This window comes from Pelobates fuscus, chromosome 5, assembly GCF_036172605.1.
Source record: "Pelobates fuscus isolate aPelFus1 chromosome 5, aPelFus1.pri, whole genome shotgun sequence".
Classification (NCBI taxonomy): domain Eukaryota; kingdom Metazoa; phylum Chordata; class Amphibia; order Anura; family Pelobatidae; genus Pelobates; species Pelobates fuscus.
The window spans coordinates 340621387-340636148 of NC_086321.1; the positions used below are offsets into that span (position 1 = coordinate 340621387).

At 42.9% G+C, this 14762-nt stretch overlaps 1 protein-coding gene across 1 annotated transcript in view; it reads left to right on the forward strand.

The window, feature by feature from the left end:
• FBXO47 (F-box protein 47) overlaps positions 1–14762 on the forward strand; it is a 212200-nt gene that overhangs the window by 15237 nt on the left and 182201 nt on the right. The window contains exon 3 of the mRNA XM_063456603.1: positions 8672–8830. Within this exon, the coding sequence (XP_063312673.1) occupies positions 8672–8830 (159 nt within the window). The remainder of the gene's footprint in view (positions 1–8671; positions 8831–14762) is intronic.

Genomic DNA, 14762 nt, shown 5'->3' on the forward strand with positions numbered 1-14762 from the left:
CGCCAGCCCGGAACGACCTGTCACTCAATCCTGTAGAGACTAATCAGATCTCGTCGGAGGCGTGTCCCCCCTCCGAGCCAGGGTATTTAAACTTGCTTCTCCCGTTTGTTCATTGCCCTGTCGTGGTTCTAGCCTGTCTAGTCACACAGTGCTCTGGTATTTTCTGTTATCCCTTTGGTTCCGACCCGGCTTGTTTGACTTACTCTGTTTACCTCTGTTATCCTTGACCCGGCTTGTTCCTCGCTTACCTGTCCTCTCGTTCCCTCGACCTCGGCTTGTCTCTGACCATTCTCTATACTCTCCGTACGTTAGTCCGGCCATTCTAAGGTCCGGTATACGTATCCTGTACCTGTTTGTACTCTGCGTGTTGGATCCCTGTCCCGATCCTGACAATTAGCTCACTAGTGTAAGGAATTGCTGAAATCTATGAATCCCCACGCTAAAGAGCTGGTCGTAAGTGCGAGCCATCATAAAAAAAACAGGTAGGTTGTTAAGTGAGGACCATCTGTATAGACATATAAGAGATCTCACATTTAATGAACACATGCAGTACTTAATTTATAATAATTGAGTATGTATTTATTTACTATTCCATCATTCCAAATGTTTATTTCGACTATATATATGTATATATATATATATATATATATATATATATATATATATATACATACATTTAATATATATAAATTAAATATAGTATAAAACAAAAAAGAACTAACTCAAGGAATTTTTCAAAAGAGAGAAACATTTCCCCTTTTCCCTTTGTCATTTTCTTTTGTTTTTTTTTTCACTTTTGTCTTTTGAACATTTAGTAGATATTCCCCGAATTATATATTGTCTCCTCTCACCCATAGGAACTTGGGAACATTGTAGATAATGATCTTATTAAGATAAGGAGGTAATGGTAGAACATCATGAATGTTAGGTAAATGTGTTTTCATTAAAGGAACACTGTAGGGTCAGGAACACAAACATGTATTTAAGCCTGAAGCTGTAGCTCTGCATGCTGTTTGCCTCAGAATATCAAGCTGTCTGCTGACATCATCAGAAGTAAAGGCCTGATCCAATCACAGTGCTTCTCCATAGGATTGGCTGAGACTGACAAAGAGGCAGATCAGGGGCAGAGCCAGCACAATTCAAACACAGCCCTGGCCAATCAGCATCTCCTCATAGAGATGAATTGAATCAATGAATCTCTATGAGGAAAGTTCAGTGTCTGCATTCAGAGGGAGGAGACTCTGAATGTTTGGATGCATTTTAGGCAGTCATGCCCCAGGAAGGATCTCTATCAGCTATCTAAGGAGTGGCCAGTGAAGTTATCATTAGGATGTAATGTAAACACTGCATTTTCTCTGAAAAGACAGTGTTTACAGCAAAAAGCCCGAAGGTAATGATTCTACTAACCGGAACAAATTCAATAAGCTGTAGTTGTTCTGGTGACTATAGTGTCCCTTTAAATGTACCAGCTTTTATATGTCTATATGGGATTTTGTTAGAAAAAAAGGAAAAAAATTGGGGGGGCACCCGTAACATGCATTTCTAAGTAGTGGTGCTGCCGTAAAGACGAAAATATATACAAAATACAGATTAGGGAATAGTGCACACCAAGCATGTCAAACTCGCCTCCCAATGGGGATCTTTGCGGCCCAGCGAGCCGCTAGTGCATGCTCAGTGTTATAGCAGAGTAGGCACCTTCTTTCCCCACATTGCAGGTGCCTACTCTGCTAAAACTTACCCGGCCGTGGAGGAGGTTCAGCGAGGGAGCTCAGTGTTCCTGCTCTTCACTGCTCCCTTGCGTGAACCGTCTGTAGTGAAGCCGGGAGCCGGAATATGACGTCATATTCCAGCACCCGGCATCACTAAACTTCACAAGGGAGCAATGAGGAGCAGATAGAAGATCCCCACTGGACCCCATGGAGAAGCCCCACATCGGCTCCAAAAGGTAGGGAGCAATAAAGAAAATGATGTGTGTGCAAGAATGTGTAAATGTGTGTGTGTGTGTGTCTGTCAGTGAGTATGTGTCAGTGTGTGTGTGTGTCTGTGTCTGTCAGTGAGTGTGTGTGTGTGTGTCTGTTTGTGTCTGTCTGTCTGTGAGTGTGTGTATCTGTCAGTGAGTGTGTCTGTCTGTGTGTCTTTCAATGAGTGTGTGTCTGTCTGTCAGCGAGTGTCTGTCAGTGAGTGTGTGTGTGTGTTGGTCAGTGTTGCATTGGCTGCGACTGGACAGTGGAGTACCTGGAGGTGCATGGAAGCACGCAAGGCCACGTCACATTCCGACGTGACATCGACGTGCTCCACCTTCACAGGGTTTCAAGATGTAGCGGGAGGATCAGATTTGGCACAGGGTGCGGACGGTGCCATTTGGGGTATACCAGAGGCTGGACTCCGGAGTCGCATACTGGCAGCGGCAATGTGAGTTAAGTCTGCTTGTTGGCTAGAGGAGGGTAGTGGTATTTAGTATATGGGGGGACTGGGATTTCGTAGAGGTGGTGGGGGGGAACGGGATTTAGTCGAGGGGGGGTGCTGTGGTTTAGTAGAGGGGGATGCTGGTTTTTTTTGTTTGTTTTTTTTATACTGTACTTTTCAAAATAAGCCTACATTTCTATGAAAATGTATTTTTTATTTATTTTTTGCGGCCTTGTTTATGTGGCCCGTGCTAGACTTTGAGTTTGACATGCTTGGCGTACACACAAGAAAAATACAGTTTTACATTTTGCTGGGCCAGCTTATATCACCTATCTGAAAGCAAATATGGGGATTTAGTTACACCATAAGTTCATATTGTGTTAAGCCCACCTCTACGTCACAGTACCCCAATATCAGTGTTTCCTACAATAATTTTAAAATGGGAGATTAAAAACTGCCTGCAAAACTTACTGCTTAAATTGCTTACAGTCTCTCCTCAATTTATGCTTTCCTGTAGTCGCCTACAAACGGGCACCTATAGTGGATTGATGGAATGCTCAGCCCAATAGAAATCTTGTCTGGATTCCAAATCTACCCAAAAAAGGTCAAAATTGGGGGCACACCTGGAAAATATTTTTTTCTGAGTACCGGTGCTGCTGTGAAGACCATAATATATATAAAATATAGATTAGGGAACAGCCCAAACACAAGAAAAATACAGTTTTACATTTTACAAAGCTACCGTATATACTCGAGTATAAGCCGAGTTTTTCAGCACATTTTTTGTGCTGAAAAACCCCAACTCGGCTTATACTCGAGTCAGAGTCTGTATTATGGCAATTTGCATTGCCATAATACAGACAGGGGGAGAGGGGGGCTGGCAGAGCTGTACTTACCTGTCCTGCAGCTCTTGTCAGCTCTCTCCTCCTCCGAGCCGTCCGTTCAGCACCTCGGTCAGCTCCCAGTGTAAATCTCGCGAGAGCCGTGGCTCTCGCGAGACTTACACTGTGAGCTGACAGAGGGAGCTGAACGGACGGCGCGGAGGAGGAGAGAGCTGACAGGAGCTGCAGGAAAGGTAAGTTACAGCTCTGCCAGCCCCCCTCTACCCCCACTGAACTGCCAATGCCACTAGACCACCGGGGAAGGAGCCCCCCTCCCTGGCCAGCTAGCAAGCAGGGAGGGGGGACGAAAATAAGAATACAGATATTAATAATAATAATAAAAATTTAATAAAATTATTAATAATAATAATAATAATAATAATAATAATGAAAACATATTAAAAAATAATAAAAAAATAATAATTAAAAAAATAATATAACAAAAAAAAACAATTAGTATTAAAATGATAAAAAAAATTATAAAAATGCCCACCCCCACCAAGGCTCTGCATCACACACTCAAACACTGCATTCATACACACTGCACTAATACACACACACCCATACTGCATTCATACACACACACTGCATTCATACACACACTGCATCACACACACACACTGCACTCACACACTGCATTCATACACACACACTGCACTCATATACACACACAGCATTCATACACACTGCACTAATATATATATACACACTGCACTCATACACACACACTGCACTCATACACACACACTGCATTCATACACACACACTGCATTCATACACACACACTGCATTCATACACACTGCATTCATACACACTGCACTCATACACACTGCACTCATACACACTGCATTCATACACACACTGCATTCATACACACACACACTGCATTCATACACACACACACACTGCATTCATACACACACACTGCATTCATACACACACTGCAAATAAATATTCAATTAATATAATTTTTTTAGGATCTAATTTTATTTTGAGATTTACCAGTAGTTTCTGCATTTCCCACCCTAGTCTTATACTCGAGTCAATAAGTTTTCCCAGTTTTTTGGGGTAAAATTAGGGGCCTCGGCTTATATTCGGGTCGGCTTATACTCGAGTATATACGGTAGTTAAATTCCCCTGGCAGATAAATATGGGGATTCATTACACCATAAGGCCATATTGTGTTAAGCCCACTACTTCTTCACAGTACCCAGTTAGTATGTTAATCTCCCATGTTAAAATTAGTGTAGCACCCACCGATATTGGCGTATTGGAAAAGTGGTGGGCTAAAAATAGTATGGCTTTATGAATGATTTCAGTGTGTACAAACTAAAATGTGCAACCCGCATATTTGTCACTGTAACTTCCCAAAACACCATGAAACCTGTCTACATGGGGGGTACTGTTGTACTCGTGAGACATTGCTGAACACAAATATGTGTAATTTATTGCAGTAAATGCTACTAGTATTATGGCATTTACAGTTAAAATGCCGTGCAGAAGTTGGAAAATAACACAGTATCTTAATTTCTCACACCTTTTTAGTTTTTACCCATATTAAATTGTGTACCATATATACATATATGATGTGAAATCACTATTTTTACTGAACAACATGATATATAATAAGTGTGGATGCACTTAATATAAAAGAGGTTAATTATGGTTGGAAATACATATAGCTCACATTCTAGGTTTTGTTTTGATTCAGAATTTAGACAATTGCCTCCATCTTTAAGAGGTTAAATGTATTTACCATGTGGTTCTTCTCTTAGTCTTCCTATCTGTATATTAATTTTTGGCATACCATAGCTTTACTTGGCAATGGGTTTTGCATACAAAATGCAGATTAGTGCTGTTTCCATTTGTATTGTAAATGTTATCTTTTTTTTTTTTTTTTACTTTTACTATTTTAATTTAAACACCTCAGGCTCTCCTCTGTTTTAACTATTGACATTCACTGTATTGTTCCACTGCATCATATTTTGCGTACATAACCACTCCAGTTATACAGTCACCATTTGGTTTATGCTGGTGTATTTCTGTGTTATTTCCATTGTACCCCTGTTCCACTGCTCTGCTGCAATGCATACCTTATATTTATTTTTGTTTATTGTTTGTATTGTTTTTGTGATCCTGCACACCCTGTATTACACAATGCTTTATTTTTGTATGACTGTTATTGAAAACTAATCATTCTCTGTTAGAGGACAGCTGTGTCAGGTGGTGTGTAAATCATTTTTGTTGTGTGCACTTCACAGGTGGCCTGATTAGACAAGTCTTATGAAGCCATCTGTCTCATTACGGGTTTGACAAGCTAGCTGAAATGCCTCATATTTTCTTATATTTCTGTCTGCCTGTCTAGTATTTCACAAACGTTTCACTTCCCACTTCTCCTAAAATGGTCTGCTTAAAGGGACACTGTAGTCGCTTTAACCATTTCATCTCTTTGAATTGGTTATAGTGTCTGGAGTGCCCTGGCACTGTCCCTTCATTCAGTATTGCACCATGTTTGTGCAGTGTGCCACAAAATAAGAGTCCCTTGCCACCCACAGTCCAGCACTTTCTGTATGTGTAGCCAAGGCAGAGATTACACACTTCCTTGTTGTCATACCCATTCATACCATCAGTTGGAGCTCTGACAGGCTAAAAGCAGTCAGCTGACATTCTCAGCCAATCACAGCTGCTCATTGCTGCTCAGGCTTATACTTCCTTATAAGCTAAAGCAGCACAGAGGGGGGATGGACTGCCGGGGACTCTTTTTTAGCATTAAAACATAAAAAAATTAAAAACTGTTTAATGCTGAAATAAAGGATGGTACCAGGGGACTCCAGACACTATAACCAGTTTAATGAGATGAAGCAGATACATTGCCTACGGTGTCCCGTATAAGTATAAATAATTAGAGAATATATCATCTCTAGGACCACTATGGGAGGGAGGGGGGGGATAAGGACCACTATTGGAGGGAGGGGGATATAAGGACCACTATGGGAGGGAGGGGGGGATAAGGACCACTATGGGAGGGAGGGGGGGATAAGGACCACTATGGGAGGGAGGGGGGTATAAGGACCACTATGGGAGGGAGGGGGGGGGATAAGGACCACTATGGGAGGGAGGGGGGGGATAAGGACCACTATGGGAGGGAGGGGGGATAAGGACCACTATTGGAGGGAGGGGGGTATAAGGACCACTATGGGAGGGAGGGGGGGTATAAGGACCACTATGGGAGGGGGTGGGATAAGGACCACTATGGGAAGGAGGGGGGGTATAAGGACCACTATGGGAGGGAGGGGGGGTATATGGACCACTATGGGGGGGGATAAGGAACACTATGGGAGGGAGAAGGGGGATAAGGACCACTATGAGAGGGAGGGGGTGGGATAAGGACCACTATGGGAGGGGAGGGGGAAGTAAGGACCACTAGGGGAGGGGAGGGTAAGGACCACTAGGGGAGGGGTGAGTCAGGACCACTGGGGGGGTGAAGGAACACGGGGGTGGGGAGGTAAGGACCACTGAGGGAGGAGGAGGGGAAGTCAGGACATATGGGGGGTAGGGGGCGGCAAAATTTTTTTTGCCTACGGCGGCAAATAACCTTGCACCGGCCCTGCACACACTGCATTCACACACTGCATTCATACACACACACACTGCATTCATGCACACACACACTGCATTCATGCACACACACACTGCACTCATACACACACGCTGCACTCATACACACACACATACGCACACACTGCATTCATTATACACACACTGTAAATAAATATTCAATTAATATATTTTTTTTAGGATCTAATTTTATTTAGAAATTTACCAGTAGCTGCTGCATTTCCCACCCTAGTCTTATACTCGAGTCAATAAGTTTTCCCAGTTTTTTTGGATAAAATTAGGGGCCTCGGCTTATATTCGGGTCGGCTTATACTCGAGTATATACGGTAATTAAAATTTGATTGACATGCCTGACAACACAGGGAGAAAGTGCAGAGAATTTAATTTGCAAGCACTATATTTGACCCTGTAACTCTCCAAGACACCATAAAACCTGTACATAGGGGGTACTGTTTTACTCGGGAGACTTCACTGAACTCAAATATTCGTGTTTCAAACAGGTAAATTGTATTACAACGATGATATTTTAAGTAAAAGTGTTTTTTGCATTTTTTTACAAGCGAACTGCACTTTTATGGTCTATATTATTGTTGTAATATGTTTTACTGTTTTAAAACACTAATGTTTGTGTTTAGTGAAGTCTCCCGAGAATAACAGTACCCCCCATGTACAGGTTTTATGGTGTTTTGGAAAGTTAGAGAGTCACATATAAGGCTTGCATTTCATTTTTTTCACATTGAAATTTGCCAGATTGGTTATGTTGCCTTTGAGAGCGTATGGTAGCCCAGGAATGAGAATTACCCCCATGATGGCATGCCATTTGCAAAAGTAGACAACCCGAGGTATTGCAAGTGGGGTATGTCCAGACTTTCTTAGTAGCCACTTAGTCACAAACACTGGCCAAATATTCGTTTTTTGCTTTTTTCACACAAAAACAAATATGAACGCTAACTTTGGCCAGTGTTTGTGACTAAGTGGCTACTAAAAAAGACTAAACATACCCCACTTTCAATTCCTTGGCTTGTCTACTTTTTCAAATGGTATGCCATTATGGGGGTAATTCTCATTCCTGGGCTACCACACCGTCTCAAAGGTAACATTACCAATCTGGCAAATTTCAATTTGAAAATGTAATGTTCTATATTTGACCCTGTAACTTTCCAAAACAACATAAAACCTGTTAATGGGGGGTACTGTTGTACTCGTGAGACATCGCTGATTACAAATATGTGCATTTTTTTTGCAGTAAAACCTAACAGTATTATGACATTCACAGTTAAAATGTCAGACGGAAATGCAAATTTAAAAAAAAAATCTTATTTTCTCACATTTTTTTTACTTTTATTCATAATAAATGATGTTCCATATATGAATAGTTAATGATAGATTAAAGCCCTGTTTCTCCTGAACAAAATGATATAAAATAAGTGTGGGTGCATATAATTTGAAAGAGGGGAACTACGGGTGAACAGACATATAGCGCAAATTCCAGTTTTTGTTTACGTTTGTTTTGATCAGAACGTGCACTATTGACTCCGTCCTGAAGGGGTTAAACAAGCTTGCAAATTTTGTGTGTGTGCATAGTGTTTGTGTGTAAAGGTTTGTCACTTTGTTGCTATTCAATTACTAGCATTTGTGCTTGCTCAAATTGATGCTATTTATATGCATTTTGAAGTGCCATTAGATTTTGTGCACTTTGTAATGCTACTCTAGGTGATTTTTAAAAAGATTTTTTAAATGTAATTTTGACATTTCTTTGTTGTAGTGAGAGATATAAGCATATTCAGCATGGTTTCTAAATCTGTAAGCAATCATCTCATCAACTACATATCTTCACCAAGGGGAAGCCGCCGTCTAGTTCTTCAAGACTTCCACACCACAGAAAAACGGGGAACTTCCATAATTGAACACTACAGATCTTTAGGTGATATCTAAGGTTGAATTTTTCAAATCAGTTATGGTAGAATAACATAACCTTTAACTTTGAACTGTTTAGTAACTTAATAGGCATGTAAACAAATTCGAACCACACAGGCATCTTAAAATCAGTAATCTTTACCCCACTGAATAAAACTTTACAAGTATTATAAGTTAACTACTGTATATCACAGGTATTCACATGTGGACCTTCTTTTTAACACTAACGAGCTACAACTATGTGTCAAATATCTGTATGCTGTGCATGCCATTTTAATTTATTTTAGAGCTGCACTAAATATTTTTAAAGACCTGTTTGTGAAATAGTTGCATAAACTGAGCCACTTGTACTTAGAATCAGCCACTTACAGAATCAGAAAAACAAATCTCCATAATAAATCTTACGTTTTAGATTGTATCTTAGCAGTTCACAAATGGAACTCTCAGGAAATGTATTTAATGAGCATAAACAATCAGAATGCTGTTGTGCACTGTCACCTTGTCCTTTATGTAAATTTGGACCTGATTGTGAGATTTTTGCCTGGATTTGTACTATAGTGATTATCTCTCACCTTCTGCCCCTCTCCACAGTCACCCTCTCTCTGTTCAACCCATAATGTGTGTGTAGGGGCTGTGTGCAATTTGTGTGTTTGTGTTTGCGCAAACTATGTGTCATGTCTGTGTCCTAGTAGTCTATAATGTGTGTGTCCGGACTGTTTGTGGTGTCTGCTGGCTGTGTGTAATGTGTATGTGCTGGCTGTGTATAATGTGTGTGGTGTGTGCCGACTGTATTTAATTTGCCTAGTGTGTGCTGGCTGAGTGCATGTGTGGTGTGTGCAGACTGCGTGTAATGTCTGTGATGTGTGCAGGCTGTGAGTTATATGTGTGCAAGCTTGCTGTGTGACGTGTATGGTGTGTACTGGTTGTGTGTAATTTATGTAATGGCTGTGTGTGTCTGGTGTGTGTAATATGTTTGTGCATGTATGTTCAGTTTTGCCACCCTCCTTCACAGCTTTCTGAAGGGAGGAAGATATGTTACCAGGTAGCCTAGCAAGGGCAATTTCCTTGCTGGTCTAGTTGGGAAACCTGTGGTGAGCACCTTCGACATATGCAGACCACGGTCCTGAAGTTCATTGAGTAAGAAGTGCAGACCACACGCGCCCTCACATTATTTCCCCCAAATTCCCCTGTATTAGCCCATTAGCAAGGCTTAAGACAGAAAAAAGCTGCCTGCCCAGAAATACATGTCCCTGGTGTCAGGAGATAGGAATTTCAGATCCCTGTGATAATATAGTTCAGGGGTCAGCAACCTATGGCTTGTGTGCCATGCATGGCACTCAAGACTGCCAGAGCCAAACAGGCTCTGGCCTCTCAGGAGTCCCAGTGGAACTTCAGATATCCGCTATTGCAAACCAAGCAGTGATTGCAGGTTCAAATTACGCATTGCAGCACTTAGAGGAAGTGATCTCAGATCACTTTCTCCTAGTACTTGTGAACCGGATTCCGCATTGGAGAAGAGCAGTCCACAGCGGCTATTCTGCTCTTGCCTTTGACCTGCACCTTGCCAGCCCACTGGACCCCAAGGAAGCCACCCACACTGCTAGATATACATAGAGCTGCAGGATACGCCCCCCCCCCCCTTATACAAATAATACAAACAGCCCTCACACAAACTCAGAGTCCCACAAACACCACTGACAATCCACATACATGCATACAATCTCACAAGCTGCCTGTTACATACATACACTAAATGTCACATGTGACATATCGACACAAACACACACACAATTCCACAAGAAACCCCCATACAAGGCCCACATTCATAAGTATCATACTTATTGTAGTTTAATTACACAGTAACTAGAGCATTATTGCTGTGGAATCCTGTTATACAGGCTGTCCTCACTTATTGAACAGGTTTCGTTCTTACGATCCGGTCGTAAAACGAATCAGTCGGTAAGTGAGAATGCGCTAGTGAGCATGGTCTACGGTTGAATCTTTGTTCGGGGAAAACTCCCCGAAGATAGACCAGCTTTATAACATGGGGAATCCCTAGAATTCCCACGCTAGAGAGCTGGTCGTAAGTGCTAGCCATCGTAAAACAAGTAAGTCGTTAAGTGAGGACCACCTGTCCACTCAGACAATAACAATATCGTGCTCCTAGAAAATAGGGACATTAGTATAGAAAAGTGGGACAGAGGGATTTGGGCTCAACATAGTAACTGTCCCTCCTAAATAGGGATGGTTGGAAGGTATACTTTTTTGTAATATAACCTTTGCCCTCCTTTGCTAATATGGCAAGAAATGCTTCTTAGAGCATAGTGGACATAATTTTTATATATATATATATATATATATATATATATATGTATATATATATATATTGTGACCGAAAGCAAGGAATTGCTGGAGGGAAAGCAAGGAAGTGCTGGAGGGAATCTATACACCTCCCCAGATTTTGCAAGGTTCCTACTTTGTGTAATTAGCCCCAGGGAAATGTGTAATGTTATAATGAATGTTGCACTTTAAATATGTGTATATTTGGGCCCTGGGGTGGAGTACTTGGAGAGTAGGGTGGGCCAGTGCTCCACTCCACATTTTGGAAGTTGCTTGGAACCTACAGGTGAGAAGTCCAGTTCCAGAGTTTGAATCCTAATTTAACACACCTGAAAAGGATTGTCAATTACCAGTGCTATTAAGTACTCCCCTGCCAAGGAAGGAGGGAGATTGTGTTTGGTTTCTGTGAGTGGAAACAGAAAGCTGAAAACCCTGAAACAGTAAGGTTGTTTATGTTTATGTTGGGAAATGGACAAGCCATCCAACCCAGTTAGCTGATTATTTTGTTTAGTTAGTGCTCAGAAGAGCAAGGCTTTTGTTTTATATATTTTGTTACCTTTATACCTTACTGTGCATTTATTTTGGAACCTCAATAAAAGAGTAAGTTAATTTACCTCATCCAGCGTGTGAAGTGTCTCTAAAGCCTGAAAAGACTGTGTGTAACACCCCAATGCCAGGACAAGGTACCAAGGGAAAGGAGTACTTTTGTCACATATGGTGGAGAATGCGGGCAGCACACGGCAAAGTCTGTAAGTAGGGAGAAAGAGACTGCTGAGAAAATGGAGGATGTCATGAAAGCTTTGCTCCAGTCCACTGCTGTACAGCAAGAGACAAACAGGAGGACTGCAGAGACTAATGCAATACAGCAAGAGAGCATTTCAATACTGCAGCAGCTTGTACTGGCTCAAAAGGAAAATACAGATGCTTTATTCAAGCAAGTTGAAGCAACACAGGCAGCAGCTCATCAATTGCTCAGAGAGGAGCAGCAGCATGCCACATGTGTCATACAGCAGGAGATCCAGAGTCTATCACAAAGGCTGGCCAGGGATGCCACAGAATCATCACAATGTCCAAAGGTGATCAGAGTGAGTCACTACTTGCAAAAGATGGGATCCACAGATGATGTAGAGGCCTACCTGATGGCATTTGAGCGAACCGCTGAGCGAGAAGGTTGGCCTGAAGTGCAATGGGCAAGTCTGCTAGCACCATTTCTTACTGGCGAATCCCAGAAAGCATACTATGATCTGGAACTAGCAGAAGCCAGTGACTACAAGAAGCTGAAAGCAGAAATACTGGCACGCCTGGGGGTGACAACAGCCGTCCGTGCCCAGAGATTTCATTAGTGGACTTACAGCCTGGATAAAGCGATTCGTTCACAGATGTTTGACTTGATACACCTTGCCAGAAAATGGTTGCAGCCAGAGATCAACTCACCCAGCCGCATTGTGGAGCAACTGGTGATGGAAAGATTCCTAAGAGGCTTACCTATTGGACTTCGTCGGTGGGTCAGAGCAATCCCCAAACAGCAGACCAATTGGTTGGACTGGTTGAACGGTATATAGCAGCGGGAGAACTGCTTCAACCTCCTGGCCAAGAGAGACACAAGAATCCGAAAACCTACAGCCCCAGCAAATCTGGTAAGACTGTGCCAGGGAAAAGGGGGTCTTTTGATGAGAGAACAGGGTTTTATTACCCAAGAGACATTGTTAAAAGAGAAAAAGACTTTGGGAGGTGGGAAGAGCCTACAAATGAATCAAAAAGTACTAATTATGGTATAAAATGCTTTGAATGCAGAAACTTTGGACATGTTGCAAAAGACTGTCCTGAAAATGTTGAACCAAGGGAGTGTAATTTTGGTAATAATTGGGACGGAATTGCACTTTATTCACAGGTTGTATGTTCTGTGGAAAAAAAAATGGTTATTTGAATAGTCACCCTGGGTGTACCGTGAATGTGGAGGGAAAAAATATACAGGCATTGCTAGATTCAGGGAGTATGGTTACCCTTCTAGACCAATCCTTATTACAGGATACTCATATTGTTAACTCTGGAAAAGTTGATATTGCTTGTGTGCACGGGGATATACATAACTACCCTACTGCAGATATACTTGTTAAAACCCAGTGTGGTGGGGGGCGGGGCCAGGCACTCAACATGGCCGGACGCATTTTCACATAGCTCCGGCTATCCAAGCCTAAAATCACGGCCAAATTGCCCACAATTACGGCAGTAATCATCCTGGTACCCCTGTGGACTGACACCCTAACTCCGTGTACCAACCTCTGCAAGGAGGGAAAAGGCCTGACAGACACTTGATTGAGGCCTACAGTCTGGTGTGTCCGGAATCTGGGGGATACGGCCGATCGCCCGACCCGGTAAACACGCCTCGCTGAGGCTCTCCTGCAGCCCGTCACCCCCCCCCTTGGACCGGTGGGGGTTATCCCGGTCCCCAACGGAGTGCTGACTCGCTCACGATCGCCCACGAACGAGGACCAACCAAACCGCGGCCTACTCAAGATGGCGTATACCGCGTGGCTCCCATCACCAAACGAAGATCCCAGCGATATACTCACCCGGCTGGACAAGCATTTCCGAAATTTCTGGCGGCAGCTCATGCACAAGATGCACCCACCCACCCCACCACTGACGAGCACTAACCCACAGCGGGGTCACCTCCCAGAGTCTGCAACCCCACAAGCATCAGAGATTCCCACATGGCGGCTGAGCGGGAAACACATTGGGAGATCGGGCATCACCCAAAGGAGAGGCCGCAACCACAAACGCCGAAACAGAAAACGGGGAAAGAAGGATCCTCACCGGGGAAGCTCGAGCCCACAAGCGTCTCACCCCGCGACTATAATCCTACCTGGGCAGAGGGCTTCAAGAGGTATTGCCTCACCGCATCTCCCACGCCGGTTGCAGACCTACCGCACTAAGCGAAAGGCACCTGGTCTTCACGACTGCCCCCAGAGGGCACCGCAATGTCTCCTGATCGGTGGACAACGCATGCCAGCTCTCACACAAGCTCGGGGCCAGCGGGGGCCTCTGACCAGACGACAAGGCACGTCCCTTACTAACCTGCAGACCCTCCAAAAATACCAGCTGCACTATGCCAGTGGGAACCGCAAGGGGGCTCTTATGGAGACTGGGGGCCAATGGAGTGGCATGTTATGGACTGCCGGGACTCTGTCTCACTATGAGACTCTAATTGTCAGCATGGGCATCGGATAATTTTCACCTGTCAAAGCTACATAGTCAGATACTCTAGCCTGTATCTTAAGTTTTCCTCTATGTCCCTCTTCTGATTATGTATCCTACTCAAGCATAGAAAAGCATTAGACATACCTTAACGACTATGCATATTGTGTTGTTCCTTGCATGTACTCAGAATAGTTGTCCAAGCCTGTTATAATCCCTAAAACTCATCTCAGGCTGTTATTTAGACAGCAATACTGTTTAATGAGACCGTACAGCATGTTTTCACTACCATTTAGCCTCAGGCTTTACTTACTTTCATAGTTTCAACAACATGTCTATGACCATGCAAAGTTTAGCCACTAATGTTTCCAGACATATGCTGTTTAATCTATACCTTAAGC